We start from the raw sequence: 21,648 nt of genomic DNA, 5'->3' as shown, positions 1-21,648 counted from the left end.
CAGGTGAAAGAACGTCCGACAAAAGCAAGTAATCTGCATTTACGTATTTTGAGCTTAAAATTTTACTTTCTTTCTTTCTTTTTTTTTTCTGCTATTGAGCAAATTTTGTGCTTTAATAAACTTTTGTTTTTTTATTATTTTATAATGTGAACTCACTTTGCCATTTCGGCATTCGACCGCTTTAAAGAAATGTTGTTTTTACAACTATTACCAAAATGATATACGAAAATTAGTAAACATTCACAGGCAGATTATAAAAATATATGCAAAGAATGACCTCTTGAAGAGAAAATATTGTTGAAAATTATTCTGCTAAATTGCAATGAGTTGAGCAGTCGGCATGAATGGTGTATGAAAATAAATTAAGCACTAGTTAAAACTTACACGCAATATACCAGACAACACGGTTATCCCATCCAGAGACAACAGTTTCCTCCATATTTGGACTCATCAGTTTGGAATAAGTAATAACAGAGCTGGAGGCAGAAGTCATCTCATTGAAGCTGAGAGTGCCGCCTAGTACAGTCACATTCATTCTGAACTCAACCGATTTTTCATCAGCGGCTGATTTTTAAGCCCTGCGAACAATCCAAGACGCAAGACTATTAAGTTATTTGACATTTGCAAAGTGTCTTTAAACTTGGGCTTTATCCTTTGCTTTATTAAATGAAAGATTCAGCTGCAATAAGGGAAATTAGTGAAATAGAGAGCAAATAAAACACATACCGTGGGAACAAAACCTAGACTAGGGATTTTTATAAATAAAAAAACAAATTAAAATAGCGAGGATGAACGTAATGTCAGAACAAGATAATAGTAGAAGCAAAACAAAAAGAAAAATAACATTAAAATCAAAAGTGTTTGCTCTAAAACCTTACTCCACAAACCGAAATCATCGTTATTGAGCAGAGTAAATTTAATTACAGGTTTAGCGTGTGCGTGTGTTTTGCGCCACGTGCAGGAGATAACTGTAAACACGGAGGAGGAGGGTATCCTAATAATTAGAGCTTTATCAGCTTTCAAACATGACTTTATTCCACTTTTCCGCAAGGTCAAGAGAAAACAAAATGTGTATTACGCTTCACTATTTCTCGAAACTGAAATTGCCCGTTGCCAGTTTTGCAAACACGAAAAGAAGAAAATCCATCAAATTGCCAAACCTGCAGCCCACGCCTCATTTTCACCTGAAATAATTCTCCGAGCACGGGAGAAAATGACCTTTGCTCCTAAAGCGGAAAAAGAGCATTCGCCGGCTAACAGTTGGTTATTCGAACGTATTTGAAAACAAAAGAACACTTGAAAATAGAGCAATAAAAAAAACCCTTAATTTTCTTTTTTATTTTTAAAAAAAGGCAACAATTCACCAAATTTTTAACGCCATATACTTTTTAACTTCATGGACACAATTTCATAAAATTTGGGTTAATGATTATCAAGCAAATTTGAAAGCGATCAAAAGTTGCTCTTGGTTTCGAATATCAATGTACCTATTCTGTAAAATGTCCGGTAAAATTAAGTTTCAAAGAAATTACTGGGTTGGATGTGCAAACCGTATGAAAAACAATACAAAGAAATATTTATATCATACATCATTGCAAACACATTACGACGAAAAAAAAATAATGTAATTTGACTTAAAGGAAAATAAAGCTTAACTTGTCTTCTTTTATGTATCTGAAATATTGCGAGAACTTGCACAAGTTTTAATGCCAGTCTGGGATTAAAACTTCAGCAATGCATATTTAGTTAGTTTTAGTTTTTGGACCATACTACTTTATCAACCTACTTTTAAAAATCCGATGCTAACACTGAAATTTATTTCGCCGACTAAAACCTAACTAAATCCTGAAAATTATTTTGTTAAAAACCTGCCAGTTCAAAAGCTTCCACAAAAATTAAATCGTGCAGCATAAACGTAATTGATACATCCAAAATCACTTCGCTTTTCTTTCCATTAAACTCCCTCCCCCCATCACTTTGCCATGAATTTTGTTCAATTTAAATCGCAACAGTACGTCTCATACTATTCTTCAAACTTTTATATCGAATCTATACCGTGAAGTCATTCGTCAAAACGCGATCTACAACGTAGCGCTCGTGCCAAATTACAAAAGAAAAAGATAGAGTCAGATCGACTCAAACCCCCTGAAAATTTCGCTCCCGGAATTTAATTCGATCGGGGTGAAAAGGATGGATTGAAAATCAAGGGAGGGGGAGCAGACGACAACAAAGATGCGACTGCCATTAATCATGTCAGTTGATAGGGGGTGGAAAAATCTCCGCATTTCCCCTCGGTTTTGTCACCTGTTATTCTCCACACTGTACAGTAGTTTACATCGGTCATCTATAAGCCTACGAAGGTAGTGGAAAAGTCTGAGCGAAAAATATCTATTTTTGCTTTTTGGGAACATATATATATATTTTTAAAGCTAATGCTTTTTTTAAAACCCCGGAGAAGGAAATGATTTTCTGATAAATATTTTTAAATTTTTGAGTTTAAGAAATTTTCTTCTGGGATTCGGATGCGGAAGATGTTTTCTTCTCTGATAAATTGGCGGATTTCGGTGTTTTTTTTTTTCCGCTAGAAAAATATGACACAAACCTGTTTTTAGTTTTGAGGTGTTGTATTAAATAGTATTATAATAATCGAGAGTTCAAAATGTTTAAGTTTTTGTGAGTGATATTTTAAAAGTTTATCAATAGTTTTGGAAGTTAAATATGCACAAGATCAGGAAATAAATTAGACAGTTAATATTAAGTTCTTCAAAAATAATTATTATTTAAACTTGTGAGCAGTTTTAACTTCCTTAATACTACAGGGTTCTTGTATATTGAATGTTGAAGCCGCGAAATGCAACGTTCATGAGAATCCCAAAAGAGAGAGTGAGAGAGAGAGAGAGCTGTTTCTCGGGTGAACACTGTTTTATAAATGTTTAGGGCTTGCTGTATCAGATGGCAAATGATAATTTGGTGAGTGCCAAACAATCATAGTTATCAGGTTGACTACTGCAGCCACAGGAATATATCTTATGGTTTATGTTCAGCTCTGAGCCAAATGTAAACAATAATACCACAAATCAGAAATTATCATTTTGATGACTTCGATCATTTTTCAAAAATGCCGAGAAATATAATCGATTAAAAGAAGAAAAAAAAAGAAAAAACTAACGTGTTAGCTCATGAATAGTCATTAATAGTTCAAGAAATTACCTTTGATTTTATTGCATCACTTTTTAAGTTCTTCAAATAAACATTTCTAATGGCTGTCGGCCACCCCATTAAAAAGGTTAACACTACAGACGAAATGCAATTTATTACCATTCCCTGCATCCCAAACTGAAAACATCGGAATAAAAACCCAGAATCGGGTTCAGAAAAAAATCTCCAAAGGGATTATTTCTAAGTCGAGCGCTTAGAAGGCAACTATTTCCATGCCAGCATAAATATTCTTTTAGTACCCGTGCAATCGTTGATAAACAGATGCTCTGGCTGCTTGGAAAGCTTTCGTCAGATAAGAGTCGAGACTCGTCTCTCCAAACAAAACTTCACAACGATTGGACTTTTTATTCGCTCAGCGGAAGCTCGTTTTAATGGTACTTAAAAAGAAGATACTTTCGCTTCCCGATAATATTCGTGAAATGGTTTTTCCACTAAATCTTGTGCCATTTCAATATGCTTTATCGAGGCAGGCGCCGGGACGGTTTATGATTTTTTTTTTTTTTTTTTCACTTTGTTGCTTTTACTGTGCTGGTTCAGGAATTGGAAAACAATGTGGCTCTGTTTTGAATCGATGGCGGTTTATAATTTCCACAATGTAAGAATTTAGATGAATTCCAGAAAGATAAAGCCTTTTTGCTTGTTTATCCAAAATTCAATAATTCATCTCTTAAGTTCTTGTCGAATTTGAACTGAAGGACATCAATAATTTCCATTGTATGTTTCTGTTACCATGAGCACCATTTCATATGTGGGATCAATAACGCAAATGGCTCAAGCGCATTTTTTTTTTTTTTTTTGCATGTATGCAGGTTTATTTATTAACTTTTGGACAGGAATTAACTAAAAGCTATCAACGTATAAGACAACATAGCAACTTTAATTGCGAGAGTATCACCGCACCCGTTTTCTTTGCACCAAGAGAGAGATTACCCTTGTCACTAGCGCAGCCAGAAGAACTTTCTGGGGGGTGTGGGGTTGATCAAAAATACCTTTTGGGGGGGAGGGGGTTCTTGATTAAAAATATCTTCTGGAGGAGTTTTCTTGATCAAAGCCCTTTCATGTATTCCTACTGTATTAGAATACGCATTTATGTTTTTAACCAATGCCTCTGAGGGTGTATTACCCCTCCCCCATTCGCTGCGCCACTGCCCATAGTAAACAAACAGAAAATCCAAGCAAAAAATGAAACTGTTTTGAGCATTTGTTTTTTGTCAGGAGTTTGTTTTTGAGCCAGGAGACGCCACCAAAAGCATGAATACCTTATTCAATCGTATTTTTAATTTTTATTTGCAGTCAGTTTGACATGATTACTGTCGTCAATAACTAACTTCTAGAATCTGGAAGGGATCGAACAACGAAAAGTGACAACTTTATGCCTTCTAATGATGTTTTTATATGATGTAATTGGCCGTGAGAAAAGTGTAATATTCCAGTCCTTGAAGAGGAAACATTTGCATTTTTAAACCAGTTTTTAGCTACAGCTCTGATCAGGAGATGCCACCAAAATCATGAAGACTTTAACCAAACATATTTTTAATTTTTACTTGTATTCAGTTTGACGGAACTACTGTCATTAATAACTAATTTCTAGAGTCTTGAAGAGATCGAACAACGAAAAGTTACAACTTTCTGTTATTCTAATGATGTTTATACTTTTATATGACGTAATAATCCGTGAGAAAAGTTATATTCCAGTCTTTGAAGCGGAATGGTTGGCATTTTTTAACAAGTTTTTGATAATAGCTCTGATCAGGAGATGCCCTCAAAAACACGAAGATCTTAGCCGAACATCAAAAATTTTCCAATTTCTACAGTCATTTTGACACAAATACAGTCGTCAATAACTAATTTCTAGATTCTTGAAGAGAACCAACAATGAAAAGTGACAACTCTCTATTATTCAAATGACGTTTATTCTTCCATATGACGTAATTGGCCGTGAGAAAAGCGTTGTATTCCACAGCCACTGGAGCAGAAAGCCAACATGTGTTCGAGGCAGCTTTGAACGATCATTTAACCGCCATCAGACAACTTAGAAGGAATTGATCTCCAATAAGTCCGCCACCAATTTTCCACCAACTATCTCCTCCCCCGTAATTCTGCCCGTGCGAGGACATAATCCCCACCTTTCAGCGGTCTTGTCCATTGTCCGGCGAATGTAGTCGGTTTGACGGACAAACCTGTCGTCGGAGCTGGGATCTTCCCGTTTTAACGTATAGCGCCAAGGTCTAGGTGCCTACTTAAGCCCAATTCATCATTTTAGAAGGCGGCCCGTTTTAATCGATATCTTAGCGACAGATTGCCAGGGAGTTGTTGGGGTGGAGGCTTTATAATTTCTATTTTCCTTGCTCTTTATATTTACTTTCAAAATGTAATATTCGCTTAATTCTTCCACAATCATTTTCATTTCGCTGAAGAAGCCCGAAGCAATGCAAGGCTTAAATAAAGTTTACATTTTGAAGGCGTTAAGCTTTTAAAATGCATATTATAAAGATGAATTTAAAAAAAACGACAAAATTAATTTTAGAACTTATTCTTATCCGTGGTGCCCAACCTAAACCTTTACCCGAAGACCGCACCCCGCACCTTTACGAAGATGAATGTCGCGGTCAAAACAAAATATATTTAAATTTTACTAGCTAGCGTTTTCTAATCTGCCGCAGGTTAATCGAAAATTCTTTATTTAAACAATTTGAAACAGCAAGTTTTCTTTGTATTGCATCTATTATTTTGCTTAACTAAGATAAAGGATAAATATTCAATTATTTTCACCATTTTCTGGACCAATGAGGGGCAAGTATCATGTTTTCTAAGTTTTAATTTTTGAATTATTGAATTTATAAATAACTTTTTTTTCCATATTATTTGAGACATCAAAATCTTAATTTCAGCAAAAAAAGAAGATAAAAGTTGTTGTTTAAAAAATATACTGTTTTTTTTTTTTTTTTTTTTTGAAAGCACCGCAAACTTTATACTACTTCATAGCTACTGGCCCACAAAGTTTTTTTTTTTTTAATAAATAAACTAAGGCGTAAGGAGTTTTTCAATAGAGTGCTAGAAGTCTAAAAAGTTTGAAGTGTATTCTCAATGGTAAAACATTTCAAAAAGCAATTCTTAAAAACATTTAAGCTTTAAAAGCATTTATACAGGCAGATTGTAATTATGTTGGCTAAACAATCCGAAACAAAATGTTTTTAGTACAAGAAGGAATAAAGTTTTTAATTAGCTATCAATTCATAATTTCTTGCAATGCGAAAGGAAAAGTAAAAGTTACTACATTTGCTTTCCTAAGTTGCGAAAGAACTACGCAAGTTTTATGAAATTTTTGCTCAAAATAATCTATTCTTTTTAATGGAAGATATTGTTCATTAAAAGAGCATCAACATTTCATTCTTAGAAAAGTGCAGTAAAAATAAACATCCAAAGTAAGAACATTAGCCCCTCGAAAGTCATTAGAATTATGCAACCTCTCCTTCTGAGATAAAAATTCTTGAAGTGACAATTCTAAAAGGGACAATTCACTGGAAAAGGACATCTAAAGATATGAAAAAAAGAAAGGCAAAAGCTCTTTGAAGAGCATTTGTGCAGCTTGTAAAACTTTCCATTCCCCTTTTAAAAAGGAGACAAAGTCAACCACAGGGTTAAAAATAAAACCACTAAGTACCCTCTAAATAAAACAAGTATTTTTTTTTCTGAAGCACCAACTACCACTTTGAAAATAAAGGCAACTCCAGAACAGGAAAAAAAAAAGAGAACAAAAACTAGATAGACTTTCTCTATCTCTCTACAGCAACTAACCAGTGGATGCGGAGGAGCCGAAGATGAGGAGGAGTGTGAAACAGATCTGTTCCACGTGAGTGCTCGCATCCTCCCAAGCCGACAAAAGGGGCGATAAATGCCCTGGGGGAGAAAGAAGCAGCTTTTCGGTTTCTTTGCCCCCTTGGGGATAGGGGAAGGTGCCACATCCCACCCCTATTACATACAAGCAAGCGTCCCTCTTTTCGGGAAGCTCCAGTGTTTACGAATCCTTGCGACACGGTGATTAGAGGTCTTATCAGTTTCTTTCAGGATTCGCTTGTTAATGATTTACCGAGCGTGCTGCAAGAACTCTACTATAAGGGGGCGGTGGAAGAAGAGATCTTATGTTCCGCCCTCACCCGTTCCTTTTCTCACTCCTTTGTTCACCTAAGACCATTATATCTCGGTACGGGGACCATAATGGTCAGATAACATTGGCTGCTCCCAAACTGCCTGCATAAAATGAGGACGGCTGTATATGCAGCACAGTTTTCGTGTCTTTCCCTCGTAAAACCCTAAAAGATCTCGTAATTTAATCATCTGAAAACCGCTTTTCTCTGGGATGCTCGGGGATCTGCGGGAGCTCGCTTCCTTGAGAGCGAAAGTGAGATGAATTCTTGGCGATCACTTAAAGAGTGAAAGGATGAATTTTGAATTTCTGTTTACACTCTCTACCGCTGCTGAGATTATCAGTGTGGACACAGTGAGTTCAAACCTTTCCAATGATATTATTAGTATTATTGCTTCATTTATTAATATTTGACGTTCATACAAGTCCTGCTTTGCTTCAGAAATTCCTTTAAATGTACTTAAATTTCCACTGCGATCCTTCTAAATCAGGTGAAAAATTTGTCCTTGATTACCTATTGGGATCCCTTCCCATCACATACAATTAATGGTAGCTTTAAATCAATTTCTGTTAGAGATTTTTTTTTGTCTAAAATAATATACAAATTAATTGAATTAGACTTGAAAAATAATTTCATGTTTTTGAATTAAGCTTTTTATTAAATACGTCTCGTAATTGTTGCTTGTACCACATTTTCAGGCACATATGTTTTGGTTTCACCACAGTTTGATGCCAATATAAATATAGATGCCGAACAGGAATTGCGATTATCAATTGACTATTCTTTTGTAGTTTAATTACATTTTTAGTCATAAAGAAAATGTAAATGGAGAAATTTCGACACATTTCAAAAATTATTTAACTACCTGTTGAAGGATAAGAATTCCAAAGTACGTTAGTTGATTATTTTTCTCATTTTCTAAAACTGTAAGTTAAAATAAGATCAGTTAATTTTGATCAATTAAATATATATAGGGGAGGGTGGCCCGAAGCGGGAAGGTTTTCAAAGAACGCTCGAAAATTGTAGTTTTTGGATTTTTACCTTAACAATTTCGGTTTTATTTCCTAGCAGGGTTCTTGAACTTCAAAATAAAAAGTGATTTTTGTATTATTTCAAACCTAATATTTATTTATTATCAATTTTTATAAAAATTTGAAAAACCCGCTTTGCCTTACCAGGGAGCCCAAAGCGGGTAAACTTAACTAATTATGGTTTGGTACATTTGCCAATCAAATATAAAGTTAATAAATGACTAAAATTGTTGACTAGCTACCTGCCATTATATGAAAAAATGTAAAACAGTTCTACTCATCCAATTTAAAGTCAGCACATTTTTTTTTATAAAACAAAAAGAAATAACTGATTAAATTAATAGACTAATTAATTGCCATCCTAAAAAAATAACTTTTTAAAGTTATACTTGTCCTATTGAATTAGAAAATCTAAGTCAGCGCACGTTTTTTATTTCAGTAATTAAAACCTTATATTTAAAAAAGAAAGAAACGAAATGACCATCGCAATTTGTAGGTGAATGGTTTCAGAGTAACGTAATATTATTGACAATAAAAAAATATGCTGTCTTTGACTAATCACAAGTTACAAAACTTCATTTTTTTATTTTAAGCCTGGTCGTGCCATGCTGCTTCACTGTTGCTTCGCAGAGACTCATAAAAACTCGGGGATGCTCATGTAAACACGACATACGCATGCATCGCCGCTTACACATCATGGTGGGGCATACGAAGGCTTACCCGCTTTGGGCCACCCTGCCCTAAACCTACTATCACATTTGATCTTTATTTGTTTATAATTTTACTAACACTGAATAGCTCTGAAATACTGTACAGTTTAGTAATTCAAGGAGGCAAAATGGGATAATTTATGGGATATATTACGTAACGCTATTCAAATTCATTTGCGAAAAAAAGGAAAAAATACTGGAAAATTTGATCATTTTGCAGACAAAAGGCACTTTTCGTAATTTTTTTTTTTTTTCTGAAAATATAAAAAATTTAAAAATTCAGTTTGGCATTAGTGTGTAGCTTTAATCAAAATACCAACTTCTGTTTTTTTTTTTTTTTTTGCTTTAAATTTGAACCAGATCATGTGAAGTAGTAGCGCCACTTCTAATTCGTGTATGACATTGAAAAGGGAACAATATTTGGGGAAACCGCTCATAAAGTGTTTAACTTTTATGTGCTGGACTTAAGTTCACCATAGCCAAGTTAAAAATCTCATTATCTATCTCTTCAGATTTGTGCAAAATGAAATTATAAGATATTCAGTTGTCATGTTTGCCAAACGAAAAATAAATCATTTGATTTAATTCAGAATTTGAAAGATATTACGGTAAAATTACTGTGATAAATTAAACTTACATGATGTAGTAAAAGAGGCGAATACAAGTGGGAGCATGAGCATGTATAATTTCTGATAGCTTTGCGAAAGAACACTGACACAGAGTCAATGTTATTTTTCTCTTTCCTCAACTTTTCTCAATTAAAAAAATAAATATATAAATAAAAATAAATAAATAAAAAATAAATTAATTTAAAAAAAAAAGCTTTTATCTTAGTTAACTTTTTCAACTTATCTTACCTCTATTCTTTATTGAAAGTTTTTCGCATTTTAATTTTATTAATATTTATTATTTAAATTTGTTTTTGTTTTTATTTCATTTCATTTTATTTTCTCTAAATTTGCAAGTAAATGTAAAAAAGAAAGATTATTTAAGTTGAGAAAAAATGAAAAAGAGAAATTAGAAAATATTTATTTTGAAAGACTGAATTATGGATAAAATCTTTTGTTGCAATGTCCTCATCACCAATACCGTTTATGCCAACTCCTGAAATAGCAGTAATATATATATATATATATATATATATATATATATATATATATATATATATGAATATGACTTATTACCTGATAAATAAAGTAGTTCAACAAAGTGACAGTTTAATGTAGCTGATAAATAGTTTGAAAAGAAACAGCTAATATGAATTCCATCTATTTTATCACCATGTCATAAAGTATCTTGAATCCTTTGATAGGAGACCTCGTTTGATATTTCACTACTTTTTGATTGCATTAATGAATAGTTATCAAAGTATAGGCTATGCAAATTAATGAATATTATGTCTTAAGTTGTTTATGAATTCCTTTTGTGAAGACAGTAGCGGAAGGAAAAACTGAGTCGAGGCCCTCAGGCCACTCTTCTTCTAAAATCTCCAACGCGAGAGCTACCAAACGTCCATTCTTAATTAAGCAACTCGCGCATTGTGCCCGCTACTTTATCTATATGGTGGGAAGCATATTTCAGCAGTGACGTTTTTATTAGATTCCACCGACCGAAAATCCCAGCGCCGTGAAATGAAGAGAACGAACGAGAGTTTAGCTTCTTGGCTTCAGCTTTTCCGCACTCAGTCGTAACTGGCACCTGGTTGTCATATTTCCTCCAGGCAACCAGGGGGCGAAAACAGTCTGCTAATTTTCCCAACCTCCCCCTCGCTCCAATCTGCAAGTTCGATTTTGAGAACCTTTTATACTCTTCTAAGTACTTTTGGCCCCGAAGCCATAGAACACGCGAGAGGCATTGATCAAAAGAGGTACAGGCTGTTTATGGAGGTCTTCATTACCGTTCTGGAAAATCGGTTGGAGCGAGATAGAAAAAGTCGCTTGCATCTTAAGTTTATGGTAAATGGCGAAATGGAGTGTCGTAATTCTTGCCGAGGAGCACATGCAAAGCGAACGAAGAAAAGGTGAGGACAACATGAACAATTGGGAAATTTTCTTAACTATGGTCGCTTCTAAAAAACGCCGCAGAGAGTTCAGCGATGAAACTGTTTGAAACCATTTGCAAGAAAATATTTGACTCACTGAAAATATTCCTCAAATATAAACTTACAATCAATTAGGTTTTTCGTTTATTAAGGAAAAGGAATGCACGTTTGAAAATATTGTTTTATTACAAACTATCAAAGAATTCTAGAAAAAGTGATTTTTTTTTTTTCTTATTAGGATTTAAAAAAACAAAAAAAAAAAAAAAAAAAAAAAAAAAAAAACAACAAATGTTTCCAAACCACAAGAAACTTAAAATCATTATTTAATGTCACGTGGTTTGGCCTGTGTGGTTTTTTAGTTTAAGAAATAAGATTTACGAGAGAGCCGTTGTTTCAAAGCTAGAGTTTTCTTCAAGGGTGGAACTATTGAAAAGAGAGAGAGAGAGAGGATGCCAAGAAAATAATTATTTTTGATTGTTAAATAGAGAGAGAGAGAGAAGCATAATGATTTTTTACTGTCAAAAAAGGATGGAGTTTTGAGTTATCGCTGACATTTTCCATCTTACGACGTAAATTCGATGGTCTGTCACTTGAACATTTTCCGAAAAAACTGGGGATGTTGCGGGGGGGGGGGGAGATTAATGCTCTCAATGTTATCCCTAAAAAACAACAAAATAAACACACACACACATACTCTCATAAAAATAATTATGCTTCTCCAAGCCAAAGATGAAGATGACTTTCTCCTCGCTCCCTTTAAATGACGGGTCTGCTCGTACAATAGTTGCGAATACCAATCAATCATTCAATAATCTTCAAGTAAATTTCAAAGTTACCTTTCTCGAGGTTGATCTGACGTTCTTGTTGCCTAGCGTTATCTGCTGCGACTTTGAGGAGACCCTGAATGTTCCTGAGAAGTGTTTCCATGGAGGAGGCCGTCTGTCCCTGCATAGGGCCTGATTCACCCCCCATGGTAGGGTAGACGCCCATCTGCTGTTGACTTGATGGCAGACGATCTGTGTTTGCCGTGCTGCTCACATCGGGATTGTCACTTAAGTCTGTAAGATAAATAATTTATGATTATTAAAAACATCAACCTTTAATTTAGCATATGCACTGTTAAAACCAGGAGTGCCACAGGGGTAAAGAATTTCACCCTAGGGTGAAAAAACAGTGCCGCGGGGTGAAACGGAGGCTAGGAAGTGTCGTCAAGGTGCTTTTGGTTCCTCAGTGGGTGAACGACGTTAACAAAAGTGATTCAATAGGAGAGCGACTCATTGCGCATGCGCTATGACTAATCGTCCAACGACAACTTCAGTTTGAATGGCGAACGAAGGAAGTTGCAACGAAATTTGCTTTCACATTGAATGAAGTACAAAACTGAAAATTTCGTGGATTAATCTTCGAAATATCGCGTAAGTAAAGGCATTTGATCATATTGTAGCACTTAGAGCTTTCGAACATATTTAAAGTGTTTAAAGTATGTTGACAACTGCTTATTGTTCCGTTTACCTTATTAAATATTTAATATCTTGCTATTTATATCCTGCAAAACTGTTACCTAAAACTATCTATCAGTACTATCTTGAACAACAACAACATTAAAAATAAAAACGTTTAAATCAGCTGATAATTGAATTGCTAATTCCGGAATAAAAATGCATTGACGTGAGCAGCCAATATACCAATTTCTATTTCTTCTCAAATGAAATAACTACGTAGTGGAAACGAACAAAGCAGCAAAGACGGGGGAAAAAAAACCCGCCTGAAAAGAAATCTTTCTCACTCAGCGTTTGACTCATGAGTTTCACATCGTGTTTTGGTTAACGTATCTTTCTTAGGCGTTATTGCATGAAGCGAATGTAGTTATCTACCCGTTTTTATTTTTAATCTGACGGAAAACTTGACATTCGAAAGAAGGGCTTTTAAATCAGTATTTATCTTGTACGCATAAGAATACTCAAATATCGAATCTTATACTAAGTATTGATATGTTACGCTCGATTAAAATTTTAAACGTTTATGAACGCTTTTGTTTTCTCATGATTCTAATCTAATGTTACCTAATATTTCTGGTTGTTCCGATAAATGATTGATAACTACCTTCCCTATTCATTTTCAGTACGGATCATGCATTAAAAGTTGTCAACAACATATTCATTACTGAGCAATCCAACTGTGAATATAAGAAAGTTAGTGCACGAACAGACAAATTAAAGTCATGAACACTTCTAAACTATGTTCGAAAGTTGAAAAGTGATCAAATGCCTTCGTATATATAAATCAAAATAAATAAAACACAATTGTATTAAAAAACGCAAACAACACGGGGGGGGGGGGGGAATCTCTCTAGGAAGCAATAAAGGTGCCATTTTTCTCACCTAGAGTACCATCTGTCACCTACGGTGCACGTTGGGTGAAGGGAGCCAGTTTTTCACCCTTGCTAAGGGTGCAATTTCGGCTCTCTATCGGGTGTCGCTGGTGAACAAGCGTTTCACCACTGAAAGGTGCCAAACGCAACCTGTAGTTTTAACAGTGTGCACTTAGGTTAAAGGTGCCATATTTCATCCCCCTTAAGGTTTTTGGTCTGTAAGTACCATATGTTACATATTATTTATCTAAAAAATTACGCAACACCAACTAATCCTATTCATAATAGTATTTAAGCTTAAATACATGAAAACAAATTGTTGTCCGTTAAAAAAAAGCTGGGAAAAAATAAACCATTAATCAAATGTGTCAAATACAGCTATCGAAACATATTGTAACAAACCAAGAAGCGCATTGACAAAATGATTACGATAACTCACATTTTCAAATATCAGAACAAATGTTGTCAAACAGCAACGCAGAGGACAAGAATCATGAAGCTTCCACCAATGAAATGAGTTTGTGATTGCCACCAATAAACAAACATCACTATTGGCGACACCTAGTGTCAGATCACAGAAACTCGGGAAAGGGGAGGGGAGAAATTGGGCACGGGGTCGAAATATGGTTACTTTACCCTAACAGTTTCCGAAATTAAAATAAATAAAAATGATTTTCCCCTGTGATAATATCATATGAATAAAATCTTGTATTTATTTGAAGAAGAAGGTTAAGTTTCTTTATCAGAACATTAAATTCCCATCGAAATTCTTCAAGGCATGAAAAACGATATTTGAGATCGACATGTAAGACACATCTAAGTATATCTCATGAGATGAGCCTTAAATCCTGCCACGATTTAGCGTTTATATTTTGTTCATGCACAGACGAAGATCTTACCATGCTCTCGTTCGTCGTCATCATCATCGTCTTCACTGTCATTGTCGTCATCATCTGGTCCATCGTTGTAAGCATTCTCACTGCCACTGTGTTCGTTCGTAGTCGGGTTTTGGTTCTGATTCGAGGGCCTGCTCGAATGTTGGCTGAGGTTGAGGACGGGACTGTGGCCGTTAGCCGAGGCCCCTGCAAGAAGCCAGAAGTAGCCTAAATCCACCAACAAGGAAGAGAGAAAATAAAAAAAAGAAAAAAGAGCATTAGATTGCTTCTCTGCTCAACCTCAAAGACTGCTCTTCATTTTCGGAAAGGCTTCATCAAAGTTCAATATGAATTCATCCTTTCGTGTGTGCCTCACTTCCAGGGAAGGACCCAATGGAAAGTCATGGGAGGTCACTGTGACCTCTCAAAAATTTTCTTAGTCGGCAAATTCTGTCTGACGATTCAGGAAAATCATCATCATTCGGCAAAATTTGGAGTTCTATTCAGCAAATTGAGAATTTCCGCAATCCAAAAAATTTAAGTACAGGGAGCCCCTACTCACTTTACTTAATTTTAATGTGACATTCATTCACTTTTATATGAAGGAATATGACACCAAGTCGAGAAGTTATAAGTAGAATCATTAAATGCTCAGCAAATATTCACTAAACAAGCATTTTCTGCTTGAGTTTCCTTGATTGATTGAGTTTATTTATTTATTATTATTATTTTTAAACCTGAATTCGATTTTTTTTTTTTTTTTGAAAAGAATGTCAGAAAATTATTAAATTGGTGCCTATTTCTGTTGGCACTTTTTTTTTCTTTTTTATTTGACAATGTCACATCGAAAGCCCGCTAAGCTGACGGTTTTCGTTACATAAGTCAGCAACTTCTTTAAGAGTGTAACTTAGCCATTATTGACTTGTTTAATTTACTTCCTCAAGTATTCAAAAAAATCTGCTAAATTGATCATTTTATTAGTAGACGCTGCAGCTTGTCAACAGCAATTGTCTTTTATATGATTTTTCTATTTAATTTGAAGCGTTACTCGTGTGTCAAAAATCAGCTCAAGTGAGCATTTTTTGCACAAATGTAACTTATAACTGACTAATTAAGCCTTAAACTTTTAGTGACATCTGAAACTGAATCCTCTATCACTATCTGAGCAGTGTAAGTTAATAGCTCAAAAGAAGTTACGTTACAACGAACAAAAGTTTCGAAGTAGAGCAGATGATTACAATAGTCAGGGTTTAACTAGGCAACTCTGCTGTTTTTAGATATTAATTACAATAAAATATTTTTTTTCTGAGTTTTGTGGAATTGAACATTTATCAATTTATTTAAGGGGTGACTTTTAATTAAGAAGCCTTTCCGAAGTTCTACACACAATGAACGAACTCTTTCATCCCTCAAAACTCATGTAAAAAAAAAGAAAAGAAAAACACCTCCGGATATAAAAGAGTTTAAACAAAAGATTAGAAAAAATAGAAACGCAGCAGTCTAGAGAAGTGCAAGGAGAAGCAAAATAAAAGTGTGTAAAAAAACTAAAGAAAGAAAAGAACCCCCTTTTTATACTTCACAAATAAAGTGGAGTTTAAAACACAGTTACAGAAGAAATTGTGATTCAGAAAGTCAGGCTCTTTGGGTGAACCGCATGCAGTAGACGATTTAAATGTCATTAGAGCAAACAAAATTGCTTGAAATATAGAACCTTTCAAGAGCATTAACTATATTTCCTTTCATATTGCTGGCTTGCTGCTTGAAAACTTTCGCTATACTCACTTCCACGTGGCTAATACCCGAGCGCCGAAAGATGCTTATACTCTTTAAGCATTTTTAGCCTTGAAAACGCACATATATCTATATTATTTTTTAATATTACGCTGTGCGATTCAAATTAAGGCCGGCAGAGTGGTGTACTGGTTTGACGTTGACCTCAAACGTCCAAAGACACAGGTTCAAACCTCGCTGGTTCAGTCGGTGGATTTTCCCATTGCAGAAAATAGGCGGTGGCCGTGTCTTATGATTATCGGGAAAGTAAAAGATCCCTCGAGTACTCACTTGGCTTTGGACACTCTTGGCAAAATCTAATTCCTAGTGCAGTATCGTATCGAAAAGAGCCCTGGTGCCTCCATTTGATGGGGAAACTGTGCGTCGAAATTCTCATGGTTTTGAGATCATGCGATGGTGGTGCCACATGAAAGGATGGATGCTATGTCCAGGGATAGCAATGGTTCAGCAAAAGGCAAAGCCTCCAACGTAACCCCATTAGAAAAAAGAAGTGATTCAAATTAATGTAAGAGCATGCGTTTTTGACAGTTACGAATTTATAGCATTTGTTTTCGCTTCGATGGTAACGCATTTGACTCGGAACCAGAAGATTTCGGGTGTTAATCCCGGGGTTACAGTCACTGCTTTGGGAAAGAGGAAATGCTGAGATTATTTTTGTGACAAGCTGTCTAATCCTGATCGAGTTGCCCATTAAGAATCTTCCCGTTTTTACCTAATCTACGTATAAATTCGGGGCACAGCATTTCCGAAGGTTTTCTGCTTCGAAAAGATCTTGAAATAAACTTCCGCCTGGCACACTGTAATTTGCTAAAGACCCGTTAAAATTATTTGACTTCAAGCAAAATCTATGTAACATGAGTCGTAAGATAATATATGGCATTGTTTTTCTTTGAACAAAAGATTCTTTCATATCTGTTATGTGCTCTATTTGGAATTAAAATACTTATTTTGAAAATCATTTCATGGTAAATTAACGGCAGAAAAATTAAAACAGTAATTTTTAAACTCAAGTAAATTGACTGTAGTGTGCACAATTTATTTTTTCGAATTATTGGGAATCTTCCTGTTTCATATGGTTGGGTTTGTTTTTCTTGTTAGGTAAAACAGATTCTTTTTGATCTATGTGTACTCTTTTTAGGTAGAAAAATATATTTAAAAAAGCAGTTAAGAGTTAGTTAACGATGTAAAAATTAACGTAAAAAATATACTTTTTAACTTTATCAAATATATTAAATTTCAGTTGAAGTTCTTACAAAAGGCAGAAATTGGTATTACGAATTGTACCATTAATTACAATATGTATTTACTCACCGTTTAAAAAGGCTTGGTCTTTCATACGATGACTATCAAAACCGTAGAGGCGTTCTTTGGAGTCTACTAGGTCTCCACGTTCGTCTCTTAGCCTAAAATTTAAAAAAAATGGAAGCAAATTAAAACGTTTATTAAAAAAAAAAAAAACTGTAATTTTGTCTTTGAAATTTTCCTTGCACCCTAGAATCCTCGTTAATATGGGCACAGTAAGCCTTGACCCAGTGGCGCATCCAGGTGGTACCTCTCCCTGAAGAAAAATTAGGTTAACCATTGCACTCCCCCCACCCCCGCCCCCACATTTCATAGAAACAATCAGCAGAGCAAATATGATTCATATATACAATCTCTATATATCATTAAAAATAATCGATAGATCAAACTCTCTCTCCCTTGAAAAAAAAAAAAAAAAAACTAGATAAGCCACTGCTTGACACCCATGGTTTATTGTGCCACTGAGTATAGTATTTTTTAGTTTTAATTTTTTTTTGTATCAAGTGTTTGCTTTTAATTCAACATTGTAATATTAACAGTAAAAATAAAAGGGAAAAAAAAACAAAAAAAAAAAAAAAAAAAAAACAAAACAAAAATCACGTTCACACCAAAACAGATAGTCATGAAAGATCGTAAAGCAAATAACGAGCAGTTATGATTTATCTATCAAATTGAAATCAATTGTACTAATTATAGCATTTATCTTAACATTTTCCTCTTCCAGAAAACATTAAAAATGTCAGGGTCATTTTACACTGCTCAACATAAAAGATCAATGATGCGTGAATGAAAAAAGAAAACATCTTTTATTTCGTGATTTTTAACTCGAAATTCAATTCATCGCGCAGTGAGATTTATTTCTAGAAAACGAGGGACACATTCGTATCCACTCACTTCCGTCTGCTGCTTTTAAAAACTAATTTCTAAAAATCCACTCGGGAGTGGCAATCATTTGCTAAGCAAAAGTGGCAAGAAAATAAATGAGAGAGTCTTTCTCCCCTACCCAACAAATAGGGAGACAAGTGTTTTAATTCCACCAAGTCGGAACAGAACAATTACACAAATCATAGAGAAAAAGCGAATCGGAATCCGAGTGTTCTCTCTTTTGCGTCTGCTTCTGACACGTGACTCCCCGAGACAAATGAGAGCAAATTAACGGCAAAGTAATGGGCAACCGGCATTGCGTCCATTTATTTAGGCTCAACCTATCGCGTAATTTGCATGAGAAACTAATGAAACGGCATTAAGGCTCCACCACTCTTTTCTAAAGCGATTCAGGCCTGCCTTTAAAATCCGAGGGTAAGATTTTTGGCGGTCTTGGCGATTTTGGAAAGAGGAAAAACTATAAGACACTGTAAACTGTTAAAACTGCAGGTTTCAAATCGCACTTTTTTTAGGTTCAAACACTGTATCACAAGCAACACCCCCTTATGAGTGCCATTTGGCTCCCTATGGCACCCAGTGGTACCCTAAAAGGTACCAGTTGGTTTCGCATTTATCCCTCTGTTCCCTCTAAGGGTGCCATTTGACTCCTTCTGTCATTCTTAAGGGTGTATCATTTGTGCTACAACGTTTCACCCTAAAAGGTGCTCTATGCACTATGAAACCCAGTTTTAACAGTGTACAAAAGAAAGTGAATAATACTATCGATAATGCACACCCGCCTTTGCATATACTTAAAAAGATTCTGTGGCATGCTGTACCAAAAAAATGGTGTTAATGTTCTCACTAGAAAGGTTGATGCATAAGTTAAGCATACTTTTGTGCTTCATACACAAATAAGCAATGTAGGTGCAAAAATGTTTCAGCATTTTGGTGCATTATAACGGAAGTTAAAGCACCAATAAAAAATGGAAGCAAATTAAAACGTTCAATTAAAAAAAAAAAAAAACAGTACTTGCTTCCATTTTTTATTGGTGCATTAACTTCCGTCATAATGCACCAAAATGTTGAAAAATTATTGCACTCACTTTGCAGTTAGCAACCTGGCACGGTCTTTGGCATTGCTTTTATATGAAGTGTATCTGTAGTACATTTAAAATAGACCTGGAAAGATTCACCCAAGCGTTAATTGAAAATAATTGATTTTCAACTGAGATAGGTTGAGTTAATATGGAAGAAATACATAATTCAATGGGTCGGTTATAGTCATTTACGTGCCGAAGAAAAAACTCATACTGTACAATAAAAAACCAGCGTTTATTTTAACTGAATTTGCAAAACGAAGTGGAACAAAATGGAAGAAAAAAAATCACAGAATTAAAAAAAAGGACCGAAAAGCTGTTGTTAGTGATCTTGGTGCTCCAAACCAGGCAATAGGTATACATATGTCTAAGAAACAAGAAAGGAAACTCGAAAGCAATCTTATGAAAATTATATCCGCATAAAAAATATTCGTCTTGACAATATTGAAAAAAAAAATAGTCTTATTGAAAAACGATATTAAATCCTTTCTACGTTCTTGTTCAAAGGGATTTTTTTTAACATAAATTTTATATGTGTCTTACGTCAGCATTTTTTTATTTGAGGACAAGGGCAGAAATTAGGGAAATTTTATTATGAGCACTTAGGCTGAAATCTGCGCCACCACAAAAAGTAACCTAGTGTCTAAAAAGTCAAGAATAGAATATATCTATGTTTAAAGCTATAGAGTATTTAAAATATATAAACTAGCATTTAAAAGCTAATTGTATAACTCGGAATGCTAAAAGCAAAAAGGAAAAACCCATTTGTAGGATGAATGTTCTTCTAAAATTATGATGTTCTTTTACAAAAGAAAAAAAAAAAAAAAAAAAGCAGAGCAACAGAGCAATGAAGTATTATTTTCACTATCCTATAAATTCATTTATAATGAAAATTGTTCTGAAAGAAAATTTGCGTATCACAGAAAGCAATTATTCGCCTTATTTGGCAACCCTGCTGAAATCGGCGTTCAAGAGTCAGCGGCAGTTGGCTTCTTCTTTAGGTCGCGATGATTAATGAAATTGGGAGAAATGTAATTTTGAGCATTCTTTAAACTCGTTTTAATTTATACCGGAGGGCTGATTCTTTTCTGAGCACTGGGCTGCGATTTTCAAGCCCTGATGAGCTGCTCCCAGAGACGAATATCCCCAATCCTCCGTCCTAGCTCTTATCCCATGCTCACCTTATCAGAGGAGGGAGGGGGAGGGGGGGAGAGGAATTAAAATTTTAAGTGCTTTCAGTTTAAAAAAATTTTTCATTTCACGTTTTTTTTTTTTTTTTTAATCGCAGAAGATATCAGCAATGCATAATCAATATTTTCTTCAAGTTTTTCGAAGCCGAGGGAGTTTTTTAAAAATGTTAAAATGCTGATAATTTTTGGGTTGGTATATAATCTTGTACCTATTTAGAATAGGATATTATATTTATTTTGAAGAAAAAAGTCATTCATTTTGAATTTAGAGGAAAATTATTAACACATCAATAAAAATTCATGTATAACTACATATACTTTCCGGAAATGATTCTTGCTGCCGTTGGAACCTATTCATCAATTGCCAAAATAAATTATTACTTTAAAGAAGTAAAGTGGGTCACGTAATAATCATAAACCAAAAATTGTTTTGAAATGAGGAGACGCTTTGCCTTTTCTTCTTTTACCATTTTTAGCGTTATGAAATTGATGATCATCTGTTGAGCTACTAATTGGCGCTCATCATAATCCTCAAGACAGGACGTAGATTACTTTATTAACCTCCGAGTGATGATGCCACCATTCGCCTCCATCACTGAAATTTTCTCCATCCTCCTGTAGCCAAGTTGACTATTTATCGACATACTACAGGACTTCGGACTTTCGAACTCCGCATGTACTTGGAAAAGACAAAAACAACCAAGCACATTTTGGCAAATAATCTTGCTGTCGTCTATCAGATACATTAACTTATTAAGTACGTTCAGTCATTTTTTGAAATAGAAGTCAAACTGTATACAAAAGATGAAGTCTGTTTTGCGCACACATACATACGCACACATTAGGACCGACGAGAAGCCATGTCAGTCTAGTCGAAAAAAAGAGACCCGGCTCGGAACCATAACCAGAGCAAAATATATCTTATAGGTTTTATGAGGGGAGGGGGGGGGGCTAGGGCTAGTGACCATACTGGCAAGGGACCCGCCTTGAATCCCCCCGGCGGCCC

At 34.8% G+C, this 21,648-nt stretch overlaps 1 protein-coding gene across 3 annotated transcripts in view; it reads right to left on the bottom strand.

Annotated features, from left to right (window-relative positions):
* LOC129226587 (dachshund homolog 1-like) overlaps window positions 1-21,648 on the bottom strand; it is a 281,421-nt gene that overhangs the window by 53,725 nt on the left and 206,048 nt on the right. For all 3 annotated transcript variants that reach the window (XM_054861210.1, XM_054861212.1, XM_054861211.1), the window contains exons 5-7: window positions 17,498-17,589; window positions 14,420-14,623; window positions 11,986-12,207 (exon numbers count right to left, since the gene is read on the bottom strand). In XM_054861210.1, the coding sequence (XP_054717185.1) occupies window positions 11,986-12,207; window positions 14,420-14,623; window positions 17,498-17,589 (518 nt within the window). The remainder of the gene's footprint in view (window positions 1-11,985; window positions 12,208-14,419; window positions 14,624-17,497; window positions 17,590-21,648) is intronic.

Source organism: Uloborus diversus, chromosome 7, assembly GCF_026930045.1.
Source record: "Uloborus diversus isolate 005 chromosome 7, Udiv.v.3.1, whole genome shotgun sequence".
Lineage (NCBI taxonomy): Eukaryota > Metazoa > Arthropoda > Arachnida > Araneae > Uloboridae > Uloborus > Uloborus diversus.
The sequence above is the reverse complement of the archived record's forward strand: the minus strand, read 5'-3'. Positions and strand labels throughout refer to the sequence as shown.